Here is a 24,977-nt window from a genome sequence, read left to right as displayed (position 1 = left end):
CATGTTTTTAAAAAGTTACTTCTCTATATAATATTGAAAAGTAATCACTAGTTGAAATTGATCAGATACCCAGATGAATCATATTTTATGCTGTAAATTTGCAACTAGCAAAAGAATATATATGAACAAAATTTTGTTCATAAATTGATGTCTGTCTTTGAAAAGGAGTTGTTGTTGTTGGACCAGTTCCCAGAATGCATATAATTAGTAACTCCATGTGTTTCAAACATATGCACTCAAAAGTTAGTATTTGTTGCCTTGGAGCTCTGAATGATTTTTTAGTTATGCAAAGCCCTTTTCAGGAGAGAAAGAAAATGGAATCTTGACTCTTTTGAATCCAATTCTTTATAAATTTATTGGGCAATCCAAATGGCTCTTTCTTCTTATTCATAATGGCTTGGATTGTATATATATTGTTGCTCACTGGTGCATTTGAGATTAATTGAACTTACACCCATTTTCTTCTTTCGTTTTCCCTTTTAAAAAAACATAATAATTTTTAAACTATTTAATTAATAAATTGTTGGGTGGCTGGTTTAAAGTCAAATTTTTTGTCTTAAGAAGCTTGAAAGTGAAGCCATTGAAAGAAATAAAAAAAAGGAGGTGGGTTTGTCCTGTACATTTGTTATTTTATTAAACAACTTGTGTGGTATAAAATAACTTGGGAGCTGAAATCAAGTTGTTAGAGGCTTATTTTAAGCCCAGGGCATAAAATTGAACATCCTTGGGCCATTTTTTAGATGGGCAAAATATGGGGGGAAGGCAGGATGCTGAAGGGACCCATTAAGGGAATATGATAGGTTAGCCTTTAGGTAACTTCGCTTGCAAATTCAAACTCCATCATCTTCTTATAAATCTTTTCGACAAAGGAAAGAAGCCCAAATCACGCAAAGATTATCCTATCGCGTACTGATACTATTCATTATGCATCAATCATTATGCCTTCTCTCTTCTTCTTCCTTTTTTTTCTTTTCTCTTCCACTGCATAACCCATTAAGGGAATGCTTCATTTCAGGGAACCTCTTATAGCATTTGAAGGTGAAATCTTGTAACTTTTAAGGGAATTAAGTTTCAAATAAATAATGTGAGTCCTACTAATTTATCTCTCTCTAAAAGAGCTTTTCAAAAAAAAAAAAGACCATGACTGATGATGATGCACAAATCTGATTTTTATTTAATTAAAATTTTGAAAAACATTAAAGTTATTGTTATTCGTAATAAAAACATATTAAAAATATAATTCACAAAATAAAAGTAGCCATTTTGAATGGTTGAATAGGTTCTCAAGTTGATGGCTGCGCTGGCTTTGTAGCTCTAGCACAGTAAAGCCAATGTGTCTAGGTTATTTAATCATTCATTACTCTTAACCATACATCTAATCCTTATTTAAGGGTTTAGAACACAAGATATGAACAAAATCCAAAAAAAGTGAGCAAGAAAATGGGAAGTGGTAGGCTATGACTCATCCAATCAAATCAAGGAGTTAAAAAATTTGAGAAATGGAGGGGAGAAAATATGAGAAACTTACTATCATTACATTACAAACACAGAGTTACATTTTAATTTCTCAAACAAGCCACTCTATTGTTTCAGGTAGCTAGCCAAATTTCAACAAAGCGGCAAAGCCATAAGCATTATATAGTATCTACCTTGTAACACTCTAACCCGCATTTGGTTTAACTTGGATTAAGATGGTGTTTGTATTTTTTATTTTTTGCTGAAAATAATTTGTTTTCAAAATTTAAGATATTTGTTTTTTTATTTTTACATGATTTATTATAAATTTTTTATTAAATAAAAAAAACAAAAATATATAACTTTTTATAAATAGAAAAAATAATATATTAGTTTTTATTTACTTTTTAATACTTAATATAAATAAAATACAATAAAAATAAATAATATAATATTTAACACTATTAAACATTAAGTCTATGTTTGGTTCCTAGAAAATTTGAGGAAAAATGTAAGGGAAAGAAAATATAAAGGAAAAGTAAAAAAAAAATAAATAAAGGAAAATAAAAAATAGATTAAAAGTCGATAAATTATTTTTTTTGTTACTTCAAACTCATTTTATTTATTTTAACTCATTAATATAAAAATTAAATAATTTAAAAATACATACATTTTTAATTAATTTTAATTATATTTTATTTTTTTTTATATTTTTACAACCAAATATGAAAAAATTATTTTTCTTTACATTTTTTTCTTTCCTTGGTATTGTCTAGAACCAAACATAACCTAAGATTATATCTAGAATTAAGTAAAAAAAAAAAAAAAAACACCTTAGTTTTTTCAAGCTCAATTCAATTTGGATTGAAATTTGACCAAGGTTTGGAGATCCTAAAATAGTATATATTATTCTATAATATATATCAATCACATTATACTTTTTTAGAAATATATATAAATCTATTCATCCCTTTTTATTTTCATCTAGAAAATTCATCATATTTACTATTTTAATTTTGATATAAATACATAGATCATGTATTTTGAAAATCATATAACCAACCAACCAATTCTAATCCAACTATCAGAGTTTAACCTCACCAACCTCTTCAAACTTAGAAAAATGAGGTTAAATTATATTTGAATTAAATACCTTTATTTAGAGGTCATGTTAAGTTGAACTCTCTGGAGGATTATTTCTTAATTCAGATTAGGTTTGGGTTACACTCAACCTTATCCAACCCACAGAAGTTGCAGACCTTTGTAAAACCCACAAAGGTTTCCATGACATCATTGAAGGTATACTTGGTGTTGAGCAGAAGAAGCAAGAATGGGCAGCAGATAAACATGGACCCAAATTAAACGTATTCCCTGTTTTGAATCACAAGTAGAACCAAAAAGTAGGAAAACACAGATGGCCGTTCATAATTTATCCAGATATCTAGAGCCCTCTATTGTCTTAAAAGAAATCATCGAAACTGAAAGCAAATTCAGCAGGAAATAATCCTCTCAACAAAATTGTAATCAACTAAGTAGTCTATAGAAATTTAGTACTTAACAGCAGCAAGGATGTCTAGTTGGGTGCTAAGCTTCTCCTCAGCCACTTTCTCAGCCTTCACCCTAAGTTTAGTCAGTTGCTTCTTCCTCTCATATGCCAGCTGAGCTCTCTCTTTTCTTTTCTTCTCCAGCTCCTGTAGCACCAGAACAAGTTAGAAAACAGATTTTGCTTACCAACACTTTGTGTGGCCATTGTAAATTCACAGTTTCCTTGGGGAGGTGTCTTACATCAATTAATTTGATGCAATAATGAAGGGGAAAGATGTAGAAACTGGAAAGTATAACCCATGATATAGAACATAACCCTCTAGTTTTATTTACTTTCTTTGTAGATAGAGCTAGTAAGTAAAAAGATCACTACCTCTCTGTATAAGTAAGAGACATCATATAAGGCATGGTACCACTCTAGCATGAGTATACCAAAACCCAACTATATTGGGCTACAGAGCTACCTAACCTATCTTAAACTTTCAAAGTTGAGTTGATTGGTTCAATGAAAGTAGGCTAAAGTAGTAAAGCTAGGTTTAACTTCTTAAAGAAATGAAACCATATCCATAGACAATTACATATCATTATAAATTCTAATTGAACTGGAATTTACACCAAGAGGACCTCAAATATTTCTTGGTTACATGCAGCCATCAGCTCCTATCATATGACATGCCAGGAAGCACCACAACCAGCAAATTATATCCACTATACAAACAGAAAGAACATACTGCCCATCATTTCTGAACATCAGAGTGCATATTCATTCCTTAAAACACAATATCATCCACCAAAGAAGAGACCATCTATGACTATTTTCAGAAGTTGAAACTTTGGTTGTTTTGCTCTTTACATTGACCCCCAAACGACAATTTTTTAAAGCTGATGCTGGCATGCAGCAATGCTTGCATTTTTTTAAGAGAGGAACGAAACACTTATAGAAAATCCACTTGTGAAAAGTGAGATGAGTTATCTTTGATTCCTGTTAATCACAAGAGGCACAATCCACCAATCCCACATCTGTAAAAATAAAATTAACCAAAAAAAAAAACCCTGAGGAAAAATGTCCATTTATATTCCATCCCATTTTCTTGGCAGAATACCAATAAAAAATAAAACTGATGGAAAATGCCCATTTATATCACTTTCCCATGCACATGATTGGAATACCAACCAAAAATATAATCAAGCAACAAAATTCACAAAAACCGAGATAGAGAGAGAGCAAAGCATAACTTTCAAACAGAAGTTGAAAGGAACTCAGACAGCTACCATAACATGAAAATCATAAAAAGAATAGTGTGGACAGCTACCATAACATAAAAACCATTAAAGGAATAGTGAGGATTCTTTAAATTTTTAAAATATCGGAATTTGCAAAAAAAATAAGATGCCAAAAAACATATCAAAACTGGACTATGATTTGCCATAAAATCAATAAATGGGCTGCATGTATCACATGACACATTAGTGCCCATAAAGAAATCAGAATATACAATAGTTGCATATATTTACCTACTACCATGGAAAAAAAAAAGTTCAATCAACAAGTACAGAATAGGTTATATAAGTACAGATTAGAGTGAGTATTGATGTGCATCTATGCATGTGAGTGTGTGTTTGTTTGGGGAGGGGAGAGAGAGAGCTCAAATTGATTCCAAGAGGTAGGGAAGTGAAATCTTACTCTGATGGTATCGTAATGGTTCCATCCAACCTCTGAGGAAAGCCGGCCAAGCAAGCAGTACTTGTGTCCAGCCTGAAGCCTCAAAACCCTAATTTTATTTCAACCAACCATCAAATCAATTAGCAAGAAACAAGATTAAAACACATGATTAAAAAAACAATAGACTTGAAACCAAACCCCAATTAAGAAATTCAGAGACAACGATAATCAAGAGAAACAAGAAACTAACTTGAGTGCATCAGGAATGACCATCCTCTTCATCTTATCATATGGTGGAGGGATTCCCTCATAAGCCTTCAATCGTGCAAGGGCTGCTGCTCCACGCTTGGTCTTGTGCGGAATCATCCTACAATAAAACAAAACCAAAAAAATTCATTAAAAACAGTGTTGAAATTAAGCTCTGTATGGTACCTAATGAAGTGAAGGAAAGGTACAGGCACCAAAATTTCTAATTGAAGATTCTCCATGATTTGGATTCAGACAAACAAATACTCCACTCAACTGAGCATTGCAAGCATGCCTTAGTTAATTCGAGTTTTGTACAATTTAAAATTTCTTGTTCTTTTCTTTTCCTGATTTTCTCAGCAACCAAACGAACAGTTTTCATTTACCATTTCAGTGAATGAGTAATAAATCCTAGTAGAGCATGGACTAAAACACCCGGCAATTCAAAACAGAAACCCATTCACAAAATTGATTGTTGAGAAATGCAAGCAATCTTCGGAAAGGACATAAACCCCCCCACTCTTAGCTGAGAGTCAGTTTGAGCCAAGATTCTTTCATTCTTTTCACCTGATTTCTCTTTCTCCTAAACAATAGTTAATATTTAACAATACAAGAAGAAAAATAAGAAAGCACATTTAAGATTTTAGCAAAAATACAAGATCCAGAATTTTCGTTTCCTTATGCTTTTATTCACGGCATAAATAACTTAATTAAGATATATGATCATATCCCATCTTTACCACTTCCCAAAGTTTCTCAGCAACCAAACAGACAGTCAATACACAACAGCAGAGCAAATAAATAATAAAAAAACAAACAGCAAACAAGAAAAACCAAACAGCATTAGATCATTTGAACCAGGAGGGCCAGACCCATGACACTCTCATTTTTCTGATAAGGACAACAGAAAAATATTAATAACTCACCCACGGATGGTACGCCAGAGGATCTTGGAGGGGGCGCGGAAGTGGATGGGCCCATGAGAGGGCTTGGTGTTCATGCGCTTGCGGAGGAACCTCAGGTACTTCATCTTCTGGCGAACGAGTCCACCAGAGAGGCAGATCTCCTCGCATCTCACTACCACCACTTTCTGCCCATTCAGCAACTCTTTCGCCAATATCGACGCCAGCCTCCCCAGCATGTGGTGCCTTGCGTCCACCACCACTCTCCCGGCGCAGATCCCTGATCCCGACACCATCCTTCTCTCTCTCTTTCTCTCTTTCTCTCTCGCCGAATCCAACAATGGCAGCTAGGGTTTGTGAGGGTTTATAAGAGAGAGGGAGTTAAGGGGTTGTTTGGTCACGAGGGAGATGTGTGCTAATACCGGTTCGGGATGTCCTGGATCCGGATTAGCTTTAGTGGGTGCTTGCTTCATCACCCGTCGACGTGTAGGCAGTGATGCGGGAGTTTTGGGCCAAAAGCCCCATTATGGAAACAAAAATTAAGGTTGCCTTTCCCTATGTTTTCTCAAACTTGTTATCAAAAATTATTTTTTATTTTTTAACTTAAAAATATTTTTTGAAAACAAGCAAACAATCTTTTGTATTTTAAAAATCAATAAAAGCAACTTTTACTTGTTCTCTAAAAATTATGCTTTATTTTTAAAAATTGTTTTAACAGAATAATGACAAATAGTGTTATAAATTTTTTAAAACAGTTTTTTTTTATTTTAAAAAAAAAAAATTATTTTTAAATCATACAACTAAAACAGACTCTAAAGTGATGTTTGTTTTTTTGGCTTTTTCTTGAAAGTAATTTGTTTTTGGAATTTAGGTTATTTGTTTTTCTATTTTTTCATAACTTATTATAAACTTTTTATTAAATAGAAAAAAACCAAAATATATAGTTTTTTCTAAATAGAAAAAAAAAACATATTAGTTTTTCTTTATTTTTTAATACTTAATAGAAATAAAATACTACAAAAATAAATAATTTAATATTTAACATTATTAAGAGCCCGTTTGGTAGTGATTTTTAAAAGTGTTTCTACTCTTAAAAACACTTTTAAGTGTTTTTGGGATGAAAATAAAGTGTTTGGAAAATTTTAAAAAACACTTTTGAAAATCTGGAAAAACACTTGAAGTGATTTTTAGAGAATCACTTGACAGGTGTTTTTTTTTTAAAAACACTTCAATTTTTTTGAAATATTCCAAAAATGCCCCCCAGTGATTCCCGATATCTTTCTTCCCTTTCGTTCATACCTCTCTCCTTTATTCTCCTCCTCCATCGCTCTCCATATGAGACAACACAGTAAACCTCTATTTTCATTCGAGATCGTGGATCGAAGGTAACCCTCTATTCTTTTTTTGTTTTCCTTTTCCATTTTTTTGTAAATATTTTTTAAAATTTTAGTATAGTGATAAAAAAATTATTATTTTTAATTAGAAAAGTCTTTTTTTTTTTAGAATTAATAGGTAATCATATATTGTTTTAATTTTAAAATTATCTTTTATTCAATGTTATGTTTTTTAGTGATTTAGATGTTTTTTCATTAATAAAAAGTTTTTTTGTTTATCATACCATTTTTTTAATTAAAATTGTATGTCCTTTTTGGTAATTTATTAATATTAAAAGTGTTTTTATATTTATACAATATATTATCAAAAACACTTTAGAATCATTTTTTCTGATTATCATAAAAGTGTTCTTCACAGAAACACTATAGCAGAAAACACTTCAAATAAAAACACTTCATTAGAATCACTATCAAACGGGTTCTAAGTATTAAGGTTCTATTTAGAATTAAGTAAAAAAACAAATATCACTTAAGTTTAATCATTTTGTCAAAATTATTTTTGAAGTAGTTCTTTTATTATCGAAGAATATCATTAATTTTTTTTTTAATTGAGGCTTTATTTTTCGTGGGAGAATGATGTAACACTTAAGTGATTATAAGAGACTTGAATATAAGTTTTAAAAGAAACCTAAAAGTTATATTTTTGTATTCAAACAACCCACTTTGACTCAAAATTCATGATTCTAGGTGAAGAGCGGTGGTCAAAATTTGAAAATTTTGAAGATTAGCTTAATATATCTTGAAAAAGAAATGCAAAAATTAAATAAGATAATGTAAAAATGATTTAAAGTAATTACAAGTGATAAAGTAATATTTGATTTTTTTTTTTCTTGTAAATGTAAATTTTGTGAGTAGAAATATTATGTTAAATAATATTTGAATATTTAATTCTTAGTAGGATTTAATTTTAGATTTTTTAAATGAGTTTATTATTGATCAAAATTGAGATCATTAAGGCATATTTGTGATCAATTTGTTTTTAAACAATTTCAATATTTTTATATTTTTTATTTTCATGTTTTCATAAATTTGAAGAGAAAGTTTTATATCTTTTAAAAAAAGGAAACAAAGAATTTACATTTTTTGAAGAAAATATTGTAAGAAGGATTTCAAGAGATTATTAAGTATTAAGGTAATATTTGTTATTTTTTTCATATAAATGCAACTAGAAATTTTGTGTCAAATAATATTTGAATATTTAATAATTAATAGAATTTATATTTTAAAATTTTTAGACTTTTTTGTGAGTTCACCCCTTTCAAATAACTTGGTCATATTTACTATCAATTTGATTGTATCAAATTCCAATATTTGTATATCATTTATGTCATTTTTATTTAGTATTATATTTTTAATACTTCTACATTATTTTTTTAAAATTTAAATCATATTTCTATTATAATATTTAAATGTGAGGAAGTACAAAGATTGCAAGAGATGATATGGATAATAGGAGAAAAGATACACAAAAAAAAAATGTGAGAAGAGTACAAATATTATGACAAAAAGGGTAAAAAGTGTTGAAGCTAACCACTTAGCTACTTGTATTTTCCTAATATTTTGGGTTGTTGTAAATGTTAGAAATAACTTATTGTAGAGATATAAATAACCTAGTTATTATATAACTCAATTAGAATGAAAATATATGAGAAAGATTTTAAAAGATTATTTTGTGAGTGTTTAGCTAGGTTGGTAATTTCGGACAAAATTCCTAAGTGTTCCCTAACTCGGCTTTCCTATTCCTATTCATACTACTTGACTTTGAAGACTAAGACTTTGCTAAGAGGCCGAGGTATGTAGTCGAGTGTGGAGTAATTGGATGTGAATCAACCCGGTTTTTAATCTTTAAATGTGTTAGAAAGTTGGGAAAAATGGTTTTTGGTGCAAGGGAAAATTCATCTGTTTCTGGATCGATCCAAGTGTAGGGGTGGATCTATCCAACTAATGTTTTTTTTTATTTTTTTATCAAATATCAGTCATTAGATTAAGGGTTTCTTTTTACACTTTAAAAACCAATCTTCTCTCATTTTCTGGTGTGAGAGACTGCTGAAAACGTGGGGAGAGCAGCCACACTCTAAGTGTTCCTCATTTTCTCATTTTTGCTTTCCTAATTTGGGGTTTTTGATTGCAAAGAAAATCCACTTCTCTTAATGTTTTCCAAACTAGCTTTTAATAGATTTTCTTGAGCAATAAATGGGTTGATTCATTGCTTCATACACATCTCAATCTCTCATTCTATTTGGGTTTGGGTACATACCCATTTTTCTTCTTGTGTGGATTCAAGAAGAGGCTGGGATTGAGCTTGGTGCGGACTCCAAGTGTGCTCCGAAAGAAGAAGAGAGAAGCTGAAAATGAAGGTACTAGTCAAGTAGTCGGGGAAGGATTGGTTGGCTTGAACTAGGTAAAACCTTGTACTCAGTTTTTATTCTTCATAGTGGAGTTTTTCAATCGGTGATAGGCCCGTGGTTTTTTATCTCTTCGGAGGTTTTCCATGTTAAAATCCGGTGTTCATTGTCTCTTTCTCTCACTCTACATTTTGATTTAATTTTTAGGAGTGTTGAAGCATTTGTATGTGTTTTGCTTTGATAAATTGTTGGGAGAGTGTTGATGCATACATTCTTGCTTGTGGATGTTATGATTTGTTGAAAAGTTGTTGGAAGAAAAGTTTCTTGACATTAAGATAGTCTAAGGTTAGGTAATATTTGTTGGGAGAATTTCAAAATTGTTATAAAACACCTATTCACCCCCCTCTAGGTGTATTCCATTATTGAGATTCACATTTTCACATTTCTATTTCAACTCTTTGTTATCTTTTCAATTCTTTGTTATTTTTGCTTTCATATTGTATTATAGTTCTTAAGCTCAATCATGGTAGAAATCTCTTCCATGAACACCATCACCACGTCCAAAGTTATCTCCAGTTGTTCGAATTCTTCAAATAGCTAATCCTCTCAATCACCTAGTTACAATGAAGTTGGACGATGTTACAAACTGTCTTTCTTGAAAACATAAAGTTCTTGTTGCAATCAAAGGTTATTGACTTGGAGATTTTATTTTAGAATCGGGTTCCCTTCAAAATTTCTTAAGTTGAAACCAAAGCGATGAATCCTAAGCTAGAGATCACCGTTGGAAGTGTTGGTTTACACTAAACCTAGTTATAACTTCTTAAAGGTATTTGGTTGTACTTGTTAACCTCACTTAAGACCTTACCATAATCATAAATAACAATACCATTCTTTCCTCTGCACATTTCTTAGCTATAGCCTATAGTGATGTCCACAAAGATTACCGATGCTTGGCTTCTAATGGAAGAATTCACATCTCATGACATTATGTGTTTGATGAATTTACATTACCTTTTGCTTCAAAACCACCTAACCAAACTTTTTCCTCATATATCATTGACAACACAATGCATCCTCTTCCATCTCCTATTTTGCAACCTTTATCTAAAATGGCTCACCTAGTCACCATCTTGTTGAGTCTCCCACTACAACACTCATTGCTTTCTTGTCACTTGTGCCAACTCTTGAACCTAATTCTTCATCACCCCCTACACATGTTTTGTCTTAGTTTATTCTTGATTGTAGTAATGTTCCACTACCTACTAACTTAGAACCTGTGGTTACTTGTTATATAAGAGAAATTTTAAAGCCTAAAGCCTATGTTGCTATTGATCTATCTACAAGTGAACCCACCTCTATTAATAAGGCCTTAAAAGTTGTGATTATTGGAAGGTTGCTATGTCAAATAAATATGATGCCTCGCTTAAGAATAAAACTTGGTCTCTTGTATATTTACTTCCAAATAGGAAAGTCGATGATTGCAAATGGATCTTCAAAATCAAAAGAAATCTCAATTGTTCAATTTCTAGATATAAAGCTAATTTTTTGGCTAAGGGACTTGATCAACAAGTTGGTTTTTATTTTACTAAAATATTTAGCCTAGTGGTGAAACCAATAACAATTAGAGTAGTTCTTACAATTGCTTTAGCTACAGGATAGGAGATTAGGTTGGTTGATGTTAGTAATGTATTTCTCAATGGGGTTTTGTCGGATGATGTGTTTATGCAGCAACCACCTGGTTTTGAACAAAATACATAGCAAGTGTACAAGCTACATAAAAAATGATATGACTTGAAACAAGTCCTTCGAGCTTGGTTTAAAAGGTTAAAGTCTTTTTTACTTCAACTTGGTTTTACATCTTAAGTCTAGTGTCGTTGCTTTAGTCTATGTGGATAATATTATTATAACGGAAAGTAATAGTTCAAAATTAACCCATTTGATTTCTCACCTTAATGTTATTTTCTCTCTTTAAGGATTTTGACAAAATCAACTATTTTCTTAGGATAGAAGTCTAACGCACTAATTATGGGCTACATTTGTCCCAAAAGAAGTATATGATTCACCTCTTAGGAAAAACCCTTATGTTACAGCCTCTATCCACATCTATGATATCAATTTGTTTTTAAAAAATTTCAATATTTTTATGTTTTCATAAATTTGAAGATATTTTAAAATTTTTACTCTTTTTTGCGAGTTTTCCTTTTTTCTCATATTTACTATTAATTTGTTTTTATCAAATTCCAATATTTTTAAATCATTTTTATTTTGTATTATTTATATCCTTTTTATTATTATATTTTTAATATTTTATATTATTCTATTTTATATTCGTTTTTTTTTAATTTCATTTTACAAAATGCCGCAGGAAATCAATTTCATATAATTGATTTGTTTGATGAATAAAATAGTAGGACATTACTTCCGTAGGTTATCTCTGTGCCATCAACGAGTTTGTTCAATGATTTTGGAATGAAAGAAAAAAAAAAAGAGTATAATTTTCTCAACTAATTCACTGTTATTGGGTTTGAAACCAAAATGAGAATTATTTTTAGAAAAAAAAATAATAATATACAAATATATTCAATAGTAATTCTCAAAAGGCCGGAAAACATTTTATGAAAATTAATCATATTTTTTAAAATTATTAAAATATTTTATTTTCATATTTAAAAATTTTTAAAAATAAATATTTTAATATTTATTTAGATATATTTATTATTTTCTATTTTTAAAAAATAAAGATAGAAAAATAACTTTTATATAAAATATAATAATTTTTATGTAATAATGATAGACTTTATTATTTTACCTGCTTAAAAATTACTTTTAAAATTTGAAATAATAATAAAATTTTAATACCTAAATTTTTTAATAAATTTTTAAAAACCATTATCTTTTTAAAGCAAATTTCAAAACCCTTTTGCATTTGATATAGGATTTGCCTCGTTACTAATAATAATAATAATAAATATCCAAACAATATATTAATAATAAAATATTTAATTAAAAGGAGGACAACAACTCAACTCCTTTGTATTATTTCGCTTGGCATAATCAAAATTACAAATGCAAAAATAAAACCATTAAGAATTTTTTAAAGAACATCTTTTAATTATTTTTCATTTATTTTCTAAAAATTGTTTTAAAAAATAATTATATAACATATAGAATAATTTAAAATAAAACATTAAACATAAAAATTATTTTTAAGACATATTTAAAAATATTAAAAATAGATTAAAAATATTTTAGATTTCTAAATAAATTTTTGTTTTACAAAATTTTAGTGAACAATTTTCAAATTTTTTTCTTAAAAACTATTTTTCAAATAGTTTTAAAAAACAATTACCAAACAAACTCTTATATTCTTATAAAAAATGAAATAAAAAATAAGGAAAAATTTGTATAATTTTCTATTTATCACTACTTTAATAGAAATGACAATAACAAATCAAGAATTTATTCTCATAGGAAGTAAAACTCAATTCTATCAAAATTTTAATAAGAATAAAAAATCAATTTGATTTCTCATTTATTAATGCATTTGAATTGTTTTGTTTTTTACAATGGGAATAATAATTAAAAATTCATTGTGATGAAAACCAAATCTTGCTCTCATTAGAATTTTGATTCATCTATTCTATATGCTATTACAATTCACCTTCATTCCTACCCTATTCCTATGCTTATTCCCATATACCAAATCTAAACCCTAAAAGAAAGGAGTCACTGCCTCCTATGGAGGAATAAGTTACAACACCAAGAAAAAGGAATATCACCAAAATTGAAGATGAGCAGCTGCTGCAATTAGGAGCTAAAGGAATACATTGACCTGGATGGAGGTTTCAGTTAACACCGTCTCTTTGGCGTTTTCGGCTTTTGGGTGGCTAAGAGACTCCAACCCTATTCTTACATGCAGAGGCTTCATGAAGATGAGGTCTTCCACATCTTCATTCCATTTTGACAGAAACTGGATGCATGATTCTCTTGTTATCTTTCCACTTTTCTCAGGCTCCAAAATATTCAATATTCTTGCTGCATTTTTCTCTGGGTTTCTCTCTTGTGAATTTGGATTCCTTTTCAGTTTCAGATACAGCGCTGCATAAACGATAACCTGGATCAAAAGAAACAATGAAGTGGATTAGCACAAATTCAACACCTACAAAAAGAGAAATGACGTCAATAATTTTTTTTTTTATAGTTGGAAAGGGTCTAGATTTCTACGTTCATTTTGAGTTTTCAAGGTTCTGCTGTTTGGTTTTGTTTTGATGAGACAGGTTACAGACTCGGAAACTTAGAACCTTGGAATGTAAGTCTAGTTATGATCTGTTTGCTAGTCGAGAAAGTAGAGGGAAGGAAAGAAAACATGGGCATCTCGATGCTACTTAGGGTTCACACATGGTTGTTTTCTTTTTCTTTTTTTCTTTTTTGCAGGAATCCGTTTCTCATTTGACTCATCTTCATTGCTGCTAAAATGATCATTGCATAAGATCACAACCAGAAAATGTTCTTCATGGTAACCAACAAAAGATTGAAATAAATAATGACTAGCTGCATTCAAAAGACAGGAGATCGCAGGAGGTTTCTTTCCTAAAGCAATTGTAAGTTTTTTGCAAACGAACAATTGATAAAGAAGGGCTGATCAAAAAGGGGGAGGAACCCAAGTACATAGGAAGTACACAAAGGATAAGAAACAAGAAAAGTGAATACATCGATGCAAGCCCACCCAATCCACAAATCTAGAATGGATGAGCAGCCTGCTTCCAGACAAAATCTGGACCAAAGAAACAATGTTCGTCTAAAAGAATCCTTTAATGATTGAGTCACTGCTTTGAGCCTTCGAAAAATCTTCAACTTCTCTCCTAACAAGTGATCCAAAACGGGGCAAACCTCTAAGCCTTTCTTCGGTTTTTCACAACGACTTTGACTAGAAAAAGGACCTCTAAAAGCTGATACCAAAATAAAATTAGGTTTTTACTGAGAACAATCTCCAAACCAACTTAAGGAATGCTTCCACCATTTCTACCTCCCAACCTTGAAATTTTTTTTTATTTATGAGAAGCAACAATGTAATATATTATTGGTTGGGAAAAACAATTCTTACTTTTGATTAAAAAGTAGTATACATATATAATTGTGTCTAAGAGGCTGACACCTAATTTATAGCGTCTTATTCAATAGTTGACTGTTATCCTAATTTGTACATTGATTGACCAATTCTACTAGCTAATATTAAAAACTAATATATACCAAATATAAGTCCTTAGAGCTGATCAGGCCCTAAGATCAGAGGATTCTATTGATCTCCAACACTCCCCTTCAAGTTGGTTCAAAGATATTCTTCATTCCTATCTTGCATGTCACTGAGTTCAAGCTTGGATTAGACACTCCTTTTGTGAATATGTCAGCCAACTGCAATTTAGATGAGACAAAAGGAGTGCAAATGAGACCGTCATCAATTTTTTCTTTGATGAAGCGTCTATTTACTTCAACATGTTTAGTGCGGTCGTGTTGAATTAGGTTATGTGCGATGCTTATGGCTGCCTTATTGTCGCAATATAGCCTCATGGGTTCTTCAACATCTACTTGTAATTCTTTTAGTAAAGTCTTGATCCACATGAGTTTACAAATACCTAGGGCCATAGCTTGGTATTTAGCCTTAACATTTGACTTAGCAACTACAAGTTTTTTTACTCCTCCAAGTCACCAAGTTGCCTCCTACAATGGTGCAATACCCTTAAGTAGATCTCCTGCCAATTATAGATCCAACATAATTAGCATCAATGTGAGCCTCTCTACTTGTATGTGACTGTTTTTAGAGAATAACAATCCCATGCTTGGAGTAGCCTTCAGATATCTCAATATCCTTATTATAGCTTCTAAGTGATCTTCTAAGGGAGCATGTATGAATTGACTCACAACACCAACAACATATGCAATGTCAAGCCTTGTATGAGATAGGTATATCAACTTGCCAGCAAGCCTTTAATATCTCTTTTATCAACTGGTACTCCGTCTAACTTTATCCTTAGCTTATGATTATGATTTATAGGTGTATTTGAAGGCTTACACCCTGATTTTCTGCTTTCTTCTAGAAGAAGATCAAGATTGTACTTTCTTTGAGGCACATATATTCCCTCTTTTAATCGTACAACTTTAATACCAAGGAAATATTTAAGATTTCCCAAGTCTTTAATTTCAAATTCCTTGCCTAATTTACCTTTCAAATTTTGTATTTCCTCAAAATCATCCCCAATGACCATAATGTTATCCATATAGACAATAAGCATAGTAACCTTGGCTTTGCTAATATCCAAACCCCACAAGGGCCAAGAAAATATTTTAAACCAAGCCCTTGAGAACTGTTTCAAGCCATATAATGACTTGCTCAACTTACACACCTTCCCATTCTTAAACTGCCCCTTGAATCCATGAAGTACATCCATAAAGACTTCTTCCTAGTTCCCATGAAGAAAAGCATTTTTTACATCGAATTGTTGAAGTGACCAATCGCTATTTGCCGCAAGAGATAGTAGGATTCTGATGGAGTTCACCTTTGCAACAAGTGCAAAGGTCTCTTGGTAGTCAATCCTATAGGTTTGAGTGTACCCCTTGGCGACCAATCTTGCTTTATACCTCTCTATAGAGCCATCCGCTTTGTACTTGATAATAACACCCACTTACATCCAATCGGATGCTTTCCTTTAGGTAAATCAACTATATCCCACATATCATTCTTATACATGGCCTTCATTTCTTCATCTATTGCCTCCTTCCACTTGGGGTCAACAAGTGCTTCTTGTATATTTTTTGGGACTGAACTTGAATCCAAGTTTGTAGTAAAGGTCTTATAGCTGTTGTTCATCCTGTGATAAGATGAAAAATTTGACAAAGGATATTTGAAACAATTCTTAACACCATTTCTGATGGCTATAGGAATGTGTAGATAAGGGTTTTTTTTTGGATAGGTAAATAAGAGCATGTATTAGAAACGAAGAAAACAATGCACACGAAGTATACACTAAATGCCCAAAAAACTAGACAACACAAAGACAAAAGAGCCAATCCCTTACTTAACAAACAACCAATCTATAAAGTCAACCAAAGACAAAATGTGATTCTCTATATATGCCCTAGCCCAATTCATAAAATTATACAAAAAAGAAAATTTGATAGCTTGTTTGGCCCATTTAACATCGTTGAATGCTCTCCCATTCCTTTCCTTCCATAAAGTCCACATTAGGCATAAAGGGGCAGCCCTCCACGCCTTCTCCCTTCTTTTACCCACAAAAGCTCCATTCCACCCAAGCAAGTTTCCCCTCATGGTGGAATGCAAAACCCAATGCACACCGAAAAGGGAGAATATTAGATTCCATAATATGCTAACCTTGTTACAAAACAGAAAAAGATGGTCATTGATTTCATCTTCTTCTTTACATAAGAAACATCTATTTGAAAAATTCCATCCCCTTCCTTTCAATTGGTCAATAGTCAAAATTCTATTCCAAGACGCTTTCCAAGCAAAAATATTCACTCTCACTGGAGGCCAAAGACCTCCAAATAATGCACCAAGGGAAAGAATCACTAGAAGCCCCTGTGTAGGAACGGTAGAGGGAACTAACAAAAAAACAACCATTCCTACTTTCTCTCTAGCTCAAAGTGTTCTCCACAGATCTTCTAACAACCAAAGGTTGAAGCTTCCGAAACAAAAAATCCACCTCTCTCATCTCCCAATCATTAAGGCGTCTTAAGAAGTGAGGACTCCACCTCTCTCATCTCCCAATCATTAAGGCGTCTTGAGAAGTGAGGACTCCAACAACCCATCTCCCCACCCTCCTTCCAAGCTTCTGAATGTCTAGATAAGTATCAACCGCTTGGACAATATTGGGAGGATTTAAAATCATAGAATCAAGAGAATTAGTAGACGTACCTTTTTCTAGGGTCAATGATTGATTGTGCTTAAGAGGATCTTGACCTTGTTCCAGCCTAGTTTCTTGAGTAAACAAACAACTCTGAATCTTGAGGTTTCCCCCGATTTCGTAGATCTGAGTTTTTAGGCACCTCCTGAATTCCATTTCTCTCACCCACCTAAGTAGGCATTTGCAAAGGTAGGGACCAGTCTTGGGAATGATCTTCCATTTCCAATTTCTCCTCCTGAAGATTAGTCTTTTGATAATAAGGCTGGTCCTCAAAGAAGTTAACATCCATTGTAACGAATTTCTTTCGAGAAGGAGGATGGAAGCATTTATAACCCTTTTGAGTGGGAGAGTAACCTAAGAAGATACATTTAGTAGCTCTAGGATCAAGTTTAGATCTGCCTTTACTTGGGATATGAACAAAAACAGTGCATCCAAACACTTTTGAAGAGAGAGTCCCAAGCCATGGTATATGGGAAAAATAATTTTTCAAGGTTTCAATGGGAGTTTTGAAGGCATACAATTTATTAAATAGGTTGTGGTAAGGATAATACCCCCCAAAAAAGTCATTGGAACATTTCTTGCAAACACAAGTGCTCAAGCTACTTCAAGGAGATGTCTATTCTTTTGTTCAACCACAAAATTTTGTTGAGGGGTATCCACACATGTAGATTTGTGGATAATGCCATTTTGAGTGAAAAACGTACTTAGACTTTCATTGAAGTACTCAGTTCCATTATTAGATCTAATCACTCGTACTTGGACACCAAATTGTGTTTGTACCATTTTGTAGAATTTTTGCAAGATGGGAATAGTTTCAGATTTCCCCTTTAATAGATACACCCAAGTAGTCCTGCTGCAATTGTTGATAAAACTAATAAACCACCTAGCTCCAGAAAGACAATTTACCTTTGAAGGTCCCCACACATCCATATGTATAATAGAGAAAGGAACTTCACTTCTATTATTACTTAAAGGACAGGGAAGCTAATGGTTTTTTGCCAATTCACACACTTCACACTTGAACTTAGAGTTATCTAGGTTGATACAAAGTTTAGGATACAACCGTTGTTGGTAAGTGAAACTTGGACGTCCTAATCTCTCGTATGCATCAGCCAATAACATTCAAGAAATCTTTCAGTGGTCCCCTTTATTTGATAAGCCCAAATTGTTCCCCCTTCCTCAGTGTCTAGGTAGTATAGGCCATTTCTCTCCTTAGTACAGCCAATCATCTTCCCTGAAGTGAGGTCCTGGGAAACACAATAATTTGGGAAAAAGGTTACTGAAGCAGGTTTTTGTAAGTTTGCTAATTGACAAAAGGTTACAAGACATTTTTGGGACATATAGTATAGAAGTGAGGGTAATCTTTGGTGAAAGAGGCACATTTCCTTTACCACTAACTGAAGTAAGAAGCAACCTACACCTTTTGTTTGCCAAAACAGGGTATATACAACAAGAAAAAATTGGATTCTTTGGTCATTTGATCACTAGCTCCTGAATCAATGATCCAAGAGTTAGAATTATATACAATACAGGTTGTAAGAGCTTTATGGAGTGTACTTGATTGTGCAAAAGCACAAGAAGTAGAAGTGGGAGTAACCTCTGCTTTTCCCATGATCTTATACAAAAGATCAAGTTGTTCCTTCATAAAAGGTAGATTCTCATCAGCTGATATGGATCCATTAGCAACAAAGGTGAGGCCTGATACTATCTCAACTTGAAAACTCCTGTCGGGCTTGGATAATTTTACATTCTTGTTCCCTTGTTGTGGCCTTCCATGCAGTTTCCAACATGTCTCTCTTGTATGTTTGGGTCTTTTGCTATAGTCACACCATCTTATATCTTTTTCCTCTCCCTTGATTGTGTTTGAATTGTTCTCCACAACCACCATTTGAGCAGAATTATCATGAGATGGTGTTTTCATCATGACGCTAATTCTGGATTCTTCACTATGCACAAGGGAACACCTTTCATTCAAGGAAGGAAGGGGAACTTTTCCAAGGATTCAACTTCTTACTTGATCTGAATTCAAGCTAGCAAGGAATTCAAAGATCCTTTGTCTTTCAAATAAATCAACAAGCTTTGCAACATCCTTTGGTGATTCCATTTCAATATGTTGATAAATGTCCACCTCATGCCATCATGCCTTTAATGTATTATAGTATGTTGTGACTGTCAAGTCTCTTTGTTTGGTTGCATGAATCTTGTTCATCAATTCAAACGCTTGAGTGGCATCTCCTTACTTTGAATAGTTATGTGTAACATCATCCCAAATCTCCTTTGCCGTAGAGAGAAATAAGAAAGTCTTAGCCATTTCTGGTTGCATTGAATTCAACAACCAGAATATTATTAAAGAGTTTTCAGCTTCCCATGATTCTAAGTTAAGATCTGAAGTTTTTGGCTCTGTTATTGTCTCACATAGATACCCCATCTTCCCTCGGCTTAAATAGAAAGAGTTTGGTTGACTGAGACCATTCAAGAAAATTATGATCATTGAGTTTTTGGATGGTGATTTGGAGAGTAGGATTATTGAGTTGATTGGAGACTTTAGGGACTATGAAAGTCTGATTGGAGGTTTGTTTAGCCAGCCACTGATACCATATTGGTTGGGAAAAACAATTCTTACTTTTGATTAAAAAGTAATACACATATAAAATAGTGTCTAAGAGGTTAACGACCAATTTACAACTGTCCTAATCACTAATTTACAGTTATCCAAGTCAAAAGTTGACTGTTACAATTATCCTAACTTGTATATTGATTGACTAATTCTACTAGCTAATATTAACAACTAATATGTACTAGATATAGGTCCTTTAGAGCTGACCAGGCCCTAAGATCAAAGGATTCTATAGATTTCCACATATATTAAATAAGGATTTTAAAATTACAAAAGAAGAATGGGAAATCCTCCCAAAAACAAAGAACTAAACAATTGGAACCTCTAAAATACTAAGTAAATCAAAACACTTGTGGTGTACCATAAACCATATGTAAAGTACACATAACAACCTTGCCTTGTTAGCCCACACCTTTGGATCTACACATTGACAACCAATCAAGTTGAACCACATTAATGGGAATGCCCTTAAAAGTTGTGGTGCAAGAAGCCCAAAAGGAAGTAAGGAAATAAATGGTATCCCAAAGAATCTCTAAAGTTCTCGCCTTATCCTTAAAATCCTAGTGTTTCTTTCCAACCACACAACCCCGATCAAAACCAGACAAGTAGTTTCTCACAGTACCAAGCTTCTATTAGAGCTTCTCAATCCCTTATATGCAATGGTTATCATGTCACAAATACTCCTAAGAAGAACCCAATCCAGGTTAGTCAATCTAAATAATCTATGCCACAACCCCAAAGTCAATGGACAATGTAAACAAAAGTGATCTACAGATTCTCCATACTCCATTCACAACATACAAACATCAAGACTGAGGCTTTGTAGGATCTTCTCAACTGTAACATTTTATTGGTGTTTATTTTCTTGTGCGTCACTAAACAAGCAAAGGACTTGACCTTAAGAAGGACTTGAGATTTCCAAACAAAATTAGTAGGGAGGAAAGAAACTGGGTCAAAATGACTGAACAATTACAAAGAAAAACTTTACTATAAATAAACCTGACGAAGACGAAGACCAAGCTCTTGCATTTGGAGTGGATGGAGATAAGAGCAAACAAGTAAGAGAGGACATTAGTCTTTTTAGATCTTCTATCTTAAAATCAAATAGGTTACGATGGAAATTAAAATTCCAAGAGAAAGGATAGGAAGATCCAAGAATTGATGAGATAGGAAGCTTTTTAATTGTAACAATTCTGAATAAACCTGAAAATTGAGAACCCTAAGGTTGATCCCCCCGCCCATAAGTCTTCCCAAAAACTGATTCTCGCCTCATCTCCCACCACAAACCGAGTGTACCTAGTGAAATCCCAAAGACCTATGCAATGGCCTTCCATGGGCAATGATGTGACCACTTGATTAGTGTTGGCATCCCAAACATTAGTATGCGTCCCATAAATGCTTAGAATAACCTGATGTTGTAGACCAAAATTTTCCTAGGAAAGCCTCCATAACCATTTTCCTAATAGAGCATGATTCCTTAGGGAGATCTTTGCAAACCCTAGACCCCCTTCTACCTTAGACTTACACACTAAATCCCAACTAATAAGATGGTCTCTCTTGCTCTCCCTAACCCTTTACCAAAGAAAATCCCTTTGTAATTTCTCAATTTTTCTGGCCACTGAAGAGGGGATCTTGAACAGAGAGGGGAAATAGCTAGGAATATGGGATAGACATCCAACCTTGAAAATTTTTGAAAAAAACAAAGATTCCAAACTTCACCACCTAAGAATCCTTAGAATTGGCAATGGAGTGCAAAGTAGGATATGAGGCAAGTGTTTCTCATTCAACACAAGTTGGAATGCAGTATCTATACTCGGATCAAATATTTACAAGGATGAGAGAAAGTAAATGAAAATTTTGAAAATTATTCAAGAAGTTGTTTTTCAAGCTCTTTTCTGCATATTCCTTTTATTGTTCTTTTGGAGATCTGAGAAGAAATTTGCCAATTTTATTTAGATATTGATCTCCAAATCCAACAATTTTTTTTGTAGTTAGCAATCAGTCAATATTCGGATACTTCAGCTTAAAGATGCAGGTGCTTGCGTATACTTGCATAGGAATCAATATCTTGATCTTCTGCCTCAAAGGTCATACTATGGGCTGCCTGCCGGGTTTCACCACGTGTGGTCCACACTTCATAAAGCCCTACGGGTACATTAATTATTTCCTTGGGTCTCTATAAAACAGAATGAAGTTCCCCCATTAAAGGAAGATTTGGTGAACAATCTTAGTTTTTTAATGGTTTTTCCACTTCTCAGCTCAAGAATTTTACAATGAACCTGAAAATTTTTTAAGGCGCACCCAAGACAAACTGCTGTGAATTTGTGCACCTAAACATCTGCACCCATCAAAAGTGTGTATAGTTGTATTTATTGACCATAGTATCAATACTTAGCTTCTAAGATTGAAACCATATATATCAGTGTCAATTAGCTTTGTTCTTTTGGCCATTCATCAGCCATAGGGATTCTTATAAATAGCTCAAGTTCAAAGAAATGAGAACTTAAAAAGATGCTAACTTTTTACAAAAGGTTACAACAATGGGGAAAGCAACTAGCTTGCTCTAGGAAAAGTCACTCAGGTAACATGTAGTCATCCAATTGGTGCTGTTTGAGTTGAGTATGACCAGATAAAACATCCAATAACAAGAGAAGGGCCAACTGAAATTAGCAAAGGTCTTACAAAATGACAAAAGGAACTGCTACGTCAAGCAGTTTTTGTGAAACTTACGGGAATTCTCAATTCAAATATCTATTTGAATTCATGGCGACAAGTACTTTGAGTAGAGATGTGGATCTCAAAGCTAACTCAAGAAATTAACCCAACATCCAGGCTTTTTTTAAGCCCCATGCAATATAAACCCTGATATGGTTGTTGGTTCTTGACAAGAGTACAATGTGTCTAAAACAGTGAACTCTAAATGGAATAAACTAGAGTGAGTTTTGAAAGGGTGTCCAATACATGTACCAGTCAGTATAGATGACAAGGCCAAAAGTAAAGGATCCTTGTGCAAGACACCTCTCATTTATTGGAGACTCATCTTATGAGTCAGGGTAGTTTCTCTTCTCAATCATTCCTAGAAAAAGAATTAGCTTAACCAGTTAAATGAGCAACTGTTGTTCTTGGCGCTTTATGTTAACCATCTGAAACGTTGTTATTTAGCTACAGAGCTTCTTGTTCTATCAAACTAATAAATAAATAATTTACTGGCCCTGTATTCTCATATGGTGACCTGAACGCCTCATTGCATTCAAGTGGTCTAAGTGGCTTAAAAGATTGGACGGTCCCAACACTAATTCAATTCAGTTTTTAAGGAAACCTATTCCAATGGCTAAACAACTCATTCTCAATGGTTACTAGTTCAAATGCTTAGACTGCTTCTGCTTTTAAAATTTTGATTATTACAATAGCATTATATCTCACAATCTAGGCAACAGTGGCTTCATGTTCATTTCAGTATTTAATTTCATGCCAAAGAGTTTATGAGAAGTCCTGCAATTTCTTGTTGCAACTCCTATAAAGACTCTGTTGCTTCCAAAACAATGCAACTAACATGTAAAAGTATGAATTTCTAACAATCGTACCTCACTTGTTCCAGGACTTGTATTAACAGCACAATCAATGCGAACTTTCTCTTCCTGAAAGGGTGTATCCAAAGTTGTATTTTCCTCTTCAGCATCTGACTCAGGTTCAGGTGTAAAAAAGGCAAGGTTATCCAATTCATCATACCACTGCTGGGCAACACCAACCTGTATGGACCCATGAGCTGAAATTTTAAGACACTAGAAATTCAATTGGTTCAAAAAAGTTCTAAAATGAAAATCAAAAGGTGAAGAAAAAGAAAAATTAACAAAACTAGAGAAATGCTCTGCACTGTTTGAACCTTCGCGGATGATGCCACCAAGTCCTCTACTCCTGAGACTACAGCAGCAGCCCCTCTGGCCAGCCGCCAAATACAACCATCTTGTAAGGGTTCTACAAGTTCAGTGTCCTCAGGAATTTCTACCATCAACTGTATATTAATCTTGCCTGTCTCACACAAGGGGGGGAAATGAGGATCACTAAAACTGGTAAACATGGCTCAATTGCATCAAGTATTTTTTTTAGATTCTGGTTATTAACATGATAAGGACATCTAACAGCATGACCACTTTTGTTTTGCTTTGTTTTTGTTTTTGTTTATTTTGCTTTTGTTTTTGTTTTTTGTTTTTTGTTTTTTTGTTTTGTTTTTGTTTTGTTTTTTTTTTTTCCTGTTTTTGGAAAATACAAAATTGCCAGAAAGAAAATAAAGAACAGCAATAAATTTCATACCACTAATTTTACAACCTAAATGAATAACATTTCAGCACCTTCACACAGGTTTATTGCCCTTATTTGCTTAGCTTGTGAAGAGAATGACAGCATAACAGGACTAAAGTATTGCAATTTTTTTTTTTTTTTTATGAACAGAAACAACCATCTTCATTTATCTTAAAAAGATAAATAGAAGAAGGATGAGCAATCCTTGAAGGATGTACAAAAAAGATTATAAAGTAACCAAGTGCCAAGCCCCATAAAAGCTAGTCCAGCCTTACAAATAAAAAAACCAAGATACAAAGAAGATAAATATAGCACACTCAAGTGGGAAGAAAGTCTCTAACAAAGGAGGCCAAATGCTTAGCTCCTCGTTTGGTTAACTAATCTACGGCTTGGTTGCCTGAACCCCAAGAGATTGAGAAACCTAACTCACTGACAACATCTGATTTTGCACATCCAATTGTCAAACTTCCATGAACCTCTTTTACTGTTTCAACCTAGTTCAACCAAAACCAACACTCAGCTCTTGGTCCAACTATTTGAGAAAGAAAAGATTTAGAGCAACCTTTTTATGGGAAGAAAAAGTACCAAGTCC

The 24,977-nt window shown here is 32.9% G+C and overlaps 2 protein-coding genes across 5 annotated transcripts in view; both read right to left on the bottom strand.

Moving 5' to 3' along the window:
* Positions 1 to 2,815: 2,815 nt before the first annotated feature.
* Positions 2,816 to 6,251, bottom strand: LOC100261957 (large ribosomal subunit protein uL13w). Its single transcript, XM_002267455.5, has 4 exons — positions 5,836 to 6,251; positions 4,914 to 5,030; positions 4,685 to 4,772; positions 2,816 to 3,146 (listed from the first exon to the last, which is right to left on the bottom strand). The coding sequence occupies exons 1-4, from the start codon at positions 6,105 to 6,107 to the stop codon at positions 3,003 to 3,005; spliced, it is 621 nt and encodes a 206-aa protein (XP_002267491.1). The 5' UTR covers positions 6,108 to 6,251; the 3' UTR covers positions 2,816 to 3,002.
* A 6,795-nt stretch (positions 6,252 to 13,046) lies between these two features.
* Positions 13,047 to 24,977, bottom strand: part of LOC100267131 (uncharacterized) — a 68,638-nt gene continuing 56,707 nt past the window's right edge. For all 4 annotated transcript variants that reach the window (XM_010654211.3, XM_019221223.2, XM_010654210.3 and 1 more), the window contains exons 15-17: positions 23,970 to 24,115; positions 23,671 to 23,835; positions 13,047 to 13,664 (exon numbers count right to left, since the gene is read on the bottom strand). In XM_010654211.3, the coding sequence (XP_010652513.1) occupies positions 13,365 to 13,664; positions 23,671 to 23,835; positions 23,970 to 24,115 (611 nt within the window). In that variant the 3' untranslated portion in view covers positions 13,047 to 13,364. The remainder of the gene's footprint in view (positions 13,665 to 23,670; positions 23,836 to 23,969; positions 24,116 to 24,977) is intronic.

This window comes from Vitis vinifera, chromosome 7 (assembly GCF_030704535.1).
Source record: "Vitis vinifera cultivar Pinot Noir 40024 chromosome 7, ASM3070453v1".
Lineage (NCBI taxonomy): Eukaryota > Viridiplantae > Streptophyta > Magnoliopsida > Vitales > Vitaceae > Vitis > Vitis vinifera.
Note: the sequence above shows the minus strand (reverse complement) of the source record. Positions and strands in the feature narration are given on the sequence as shown.